At 41.2% G+C, this 5,000-nt stretch overlaps 1 protein-coding gene across 5 annotated transcripts in view; it reads left to right on the forward strand.

Annotated features, from left to right (window-relative positions):
* Positions 1 to 5,000, forward strand: part of LOC306789657 (CYFIP-related Rac1 interactor B-like) — a 16,686-nt gene that overhangs the window by 10,917 nt on the left and 769 nt on the right. For all 5 annotated transcript variants that reach the window (XM_079285709.1, XM_079285708.1, XM_079285706.1 and 2 more), the window contains 7 exons: positions 343 to 479; positions 1,072 to 1,149; positions 1,290 to 1,406; positions 2,752 to 2,831; positions 2,971 to 3,097; positions 3,293 to 3,363; positions 3,483 to 5,000. The exon at positions 3,483 to 5,000 is cut by the window's right edge and continues 769 nt beyond it. In XM_079285709.1, the coding sequence (XP_079141835.1) occupies positions 343 to 479; positions 1,072 to 1,149; positions 1,290 to 1,406; positions 2,752 to 2,831; positions 2,971 to 3,097; positions 3,293 to 3,363; positions 3,483 to 3,552 (680 nt within the window). In that variant the 3' untranslated portion in view covers positions 3,553 to 5,000. The remainder of the gene's footprint in view (positions 1 to 342; positions 480 to 1,071; positions 1,150 to 1,289; positions 1,407 to 2,751; positions 2,832 to 2,970; positions 3,098 to 3,292; positions 3,364 to 3,482) is intronic.

Consider the following 5,000-nt stretch of genomic DNA (forward strand, 5'->3'; position numbering starts at 1 on the left):
CTCCCTGTCTCCCTCCCTCTTGTCTCCTTCTTGCCTCCTCTCTGTCCTCCCTGTCTCCCTCCTGCCTCCTCTCTGTCCTCCCTGTCTCCCTCCCTCTTGTCTCCTTCTTGCCTCCTCTCTGTCCTCCCTGTCTCCCTCCCTCTTGTCTCCTTCCTGCCTCCTCTCTGTCCTCCCTGTCTCCCTCCCTCTTGTCTCCCTCCTGCCTCCTCTCTGTCCTCCCTGTCTCCCTCCCTCTTGTCTCCTTCCTGCCTCCTCTCTGTCCTCCCTGTCTCCCTCCCTCTTGTCTCCCTCCTGCCTCCTCTCTGTCCTCCCTGTCTCCCTCCCTCTTGTCTCCCCCCCCAGAGTCCAGTCTGCGGAGCCTCCTGGACGTCCTCACCAGCTCTGGTTTGACTCCCACTCAGCATCTGGAGCAGAAACAGTCTCTGGCTCGTCAGTTCGCTCACATCCTTCACTTCACGCTGCGCTTCGACGAGCTCAAGGTCTGCTCTCCTCCTCCTGCACCTCCTTCTATACAACTCCTCCTCTTCTGTACCTCCTGTGTGTCCTGCACCTCCTGAACCTCCTCCACTTCTTCCACCTCTTCCACCTCCTGAACTTCCTGCACCTCCTCCACCTCCTCCACTTCTTCCACCTCTTCCACCTCCTGAACTTCCTGCACCTCCTCCACTTCTTCCACCTCTTCCACCTCCTGAACTTCCTGCACCTCCTCCATTTCTTCCACCTCTTCCACCTCCTGAACTTCCTGCACCTCCTCCACCTCCTCCATTTCTTCCACCTCTTCCACCTCCTGAACTTCCTGCACCTCCTCCATTTCTTCCACCTCTTCCACCTCCTGAACTTCCTGCACCTCCTCCACCTCCTCCACCTCCTCCACTTCTTCCACCTCCTGAACTTCCTGCACCTCCTCCACCTCCTCCACTTCTTCCACCTCTTCCACCTCCTGAACTTCTTCCACCTCCTCCACCTCTTCCACCTCCTCCACCTCTTCCACCTCCTGAACTTCTTCCACCTCCTCTACCTCTTCCCCATCACCTCCTGCACCTCCTCTACAACTCCTTCTCTTTGTTCCAGATGACGAACCCGGCGATCCAGAATGACTTCAGTTATTACCGCCGAACCATCAGCCGCATGAGAATCAACAACCTTTCTGTAAGAGAACAACGAGTAAAGTCCTGGAAACTATATCGACAATACATGTTATATACATCTATATATATGTATAATATTATATATATATATTATAGAATGAGATGAACATGTCACCCCCCCCCCCCCCCCCCCCCCCCCAGGGCAACGCAGGTAATGAGGTCAACAACGAGTTGGCCAATCGGATGTCTCTGTTCTACGCCAGCGCCACGCCGATGCTGAAGACGCTGAGCGACGCCACGTCAAAGTTCGTCTCCGATGTGAGTCCAAAGATTCAGATTCAGATTCAGATTCAGATTTATGTTTATTTTTTAAATTTTATTTGGAGATTGTAGCTCATTGGGTAGAGCAGGTCGTCCACTTTATTATATTTTATTTATTTATTTATTTATTTATTTATTTATTTATTTATTTATTCATTCATTCATTCATTCATTCATTCATTCATTCATTTATTTATTTATTTATTTATTCATTCATTCATTCATTCATTTATTTATTTATTTATTTATTCATTCATTTATTCATTCATTCATTCATTCATTCATTTATTTATTTATTAAATTAAGAATACCATGAAAAAGTGTAGAAAGCCACAGACCTCCAATTCAAAAATGTATTAATTGGATGAAACCATATTAAAGGTGTTGTTTTCACAAAGCGCCAGCAGAGGGCGCCGTCACCACACGTATCGCTGAAGGAAAGTTGAAATACTCTTCGTGCTTCATGAACTTCTCATTAAAGCATTAAGAGATTATTAAATAGATTAATCATGAAATCCTTATAAACCCTGAAGCTTCACCTTTATAACAACAACAAAGAAGTGTAGGAAGGTGTTAATGAAAAGCATAAAGCACAATACATGTATACGTTTCACAGTGTGTTATTGTAATACTGCGTATATTATTATCAGAACTCCTTTAATTCTCATTAATCTTTAATATTTTATTATTTTTTGACGTTCGGACATTTATTTCAATGTGTTTGTTTCTGTATTTTAATTTAAATTAATTTACATTATATTTTAAATTACAATCTTCACATTTTGTTTTATTGTAGGCATTTATTTTTATTATTATTAGAACATTATTATAACAATAAGTATAAGCAGTCGTGGAATGTAACAAGTACATTTACTCAACATAAGTACATTTTTGAGGTACTTACCATCTTATGATACTTTATCCTTTTACTACATTTCAGAAGGAAATATTTATTACGTTTATCTGACGACTTTAATTTCTCTACAGATTCATATTTAACACATAAAACTTACGATCGTGATGTGAAATGTGTCACAGATGAAATTACTCAAATATATATGAAGTAGAATCAGCTTCTCCTGCAGCCGCTTCAACTGTAATAATAATAATCAAATATTCCAAATATTATATGATGTCACATATTATTACATGTATTTGATATTATTTGTTTTCGCACAAAGAGTACTTTTACTTCTTTTACTTTAAGAACATTTTGCTGATAATATGTTTGTATTTTATTGTTTTACTTCATTAATATTGAAATACTTTCTCTACTAACACGCAGGAGTGTTTGTTTACTTCTTGTGGTGATTGAATAAAACTTTATTGTCCTTCTGTTCAGAATACAGACGTTCCGCTTGAAAACACGACCGACTGTCTGAGCACGATGGCCAGCGTGTGTAAAGTGATGCTGGAGACACCGTGAGTCCTGACGTGCTCCTGAACGCACCATCGCAGCCGCCCGCCTGCAGACATGAACCAACACTGTGTGTGTGTGTGTGTGCGTGTGCGTGCGTGTGTGTGTGCGTGTGTGTGTGTGTGCGTGCGTGTGTGTGTGCAGGGAGTATCGCAGTCGCTTCGCCAGTGAGGAGACGGTGTTGTTCTGCCTCCGTGTGATGGTCGGCGTCATCATCCTGTACGACCACGTTCACCCGGCCGGAGCCTTCGTTAAGACCTGCAATATAGACGTACGTCAGCAACACACGCACGCACGCACGCACGCACGCACGTTTTGTCGTTCAAGGGCCGTCGGAAAGTTTAAAATCTGACAAACATTCAACACATCTGGAGATACGAGGTTTTTCATGAAGTAACGTCTATATAATAATTATTATTATTATAATAATAATAATTATTAAAATAATAATTGTTATTGTTTTCAGATGAAAGGCTGCATCAGAGTGCTGAAGGAGCAGCCGCCCAGCAGTGTGGAGGGATTACTCAACGCTCTCAGGTCTGACTGTCCTCAAACGCACCACAGAAATCACACCCATTATCTCTCCATGTCAGTTCAGTTAAAGGCTGAATTCCTGATTGATGCTGTAATTGACTTCCCTTTCAACCTCCCTGCAGGTATACGACCAAACACCTGAACGACGAGGCGACGTCCAAGCAGATCAAAAACATGCTGCTGCCCAATTAACTCCATGCGTCTGCAGACAAAAGTGTTGTGGTCCACATTTCAAAAAGAACTACTGAACAAACCTTCAGCGAATATTTCTTTCTTTAACCTCAGATGTTTTTTTAAAACTTTTTTATGAAGCTGTTTTTGTTTTGTTGTTTGTTTGATCCAAGAAAAGATGTAAAATAGTTCTGCAGCTGCATTCACGTCTCTTCAGATTTACATAAAATACAATCGGTTGTTTACTCCGACACCTTGTGGATGTTTAGAATATCGTTCTTCAGAATATCGTTCACTTCTTCAGAATATCGTTCACTTCTTCAGAATATCGTTCACTTCTTCAGATTATCGTTCACTTCTTCAGAATATCGTTCACTTCTTCAGATTGTCGTTCACTTCTTCAGAATATCGTTCACTTCTTCAGAATATCATTCACTTCTTCAGATTGTCGTTCACTTCTTCAGAATATCGTTCACTTCTTCAGATTATCATTCACTTCTTCAGATTATTGTTCACTTCTTCAGAATATCGTTCACTTCTTCAGAATATCGTTCACTTCAGAATATCGTTCACTTCTTCAGATTATCTTTCACTTCTTCAGAATATCGTTCACTTCAGATTATTGTTCACTTCTTCAGATTATTGTTCACTTCTTCAGAATATCGTTCACTTCTTCAGATTGTCGTTCACTTCTTCAGATTATTGTTCACTTCTTCAGATTGTCGTTCACTTCTTCAGATTACAGTTCACTTCTTCAGATTGTCGTTCACTTCTTCAGATTACAGTTCACTTCTTCAGATTGTCGTTCACTTCTTCAGATTGTCGTTCACTTCTTCAGATTATCGTTCACTTCTTCAGATTATCGTTCACTTCTTCAGATTTTTAAAACGGAGCTACAAACAGTCCAGTTGAGTTGAGGATAAACACGTGGAACTATGAGATCAAGTGATGAATATCTTCATGTTCAGCCACTAGTTCGTCAAAATGAACAACTTAACCAACAGCGGACTTGAACCAGTCCAACATGTGTTCGTCTGGAGTGACGTGAACGCAGCTTTCCACCAACTTTAAGCCAGGAACCTTTTCCTCCTTGTTCTCGTTTAGTTCCTCGGGCCGCACTTCCTACCTCAGATTTAGTCTCTGTGGCCGAGGTCCAACCTTTCGGTTTCACAGTTTTACTTATTAGTTAAAGCGAAGATCTTAAAGGTTTGAATACGGTTTATTCCAGTTTAGCTTCATTGGTTCTTTGGGTAACGGTAGAACAAACAATCCGATCGTTTCACCTTTTTGTTTTCTCTTCCACAAGTGTTTGTTTGTTGGACCCTCATTTCTATTTGCTCAACCTTTGCTACTGTTTTCTGCCAAAGAAAGAGCAATTAAGCCATAAAAACACTTAAAAAACATTTAGATGTGAGTATGAACCTCGAAACCAAAGAAAGTCCTAAAGACTAAATGTTAAATCTTCATTC

Source organism: Melanostigma gelatinosum (assembly GCF_949748355.1).
Source record: "Melanostigma gelatinosum genome assembly, chromosome: 15".
In the NCBI taxonomy this organism is placed as follows: Eukaryota; Metazoa; Chordata; class Actinopteri; order Perciformes; family Zoarcidae; genus Melanostigma; species Melanostigma gelatinosum.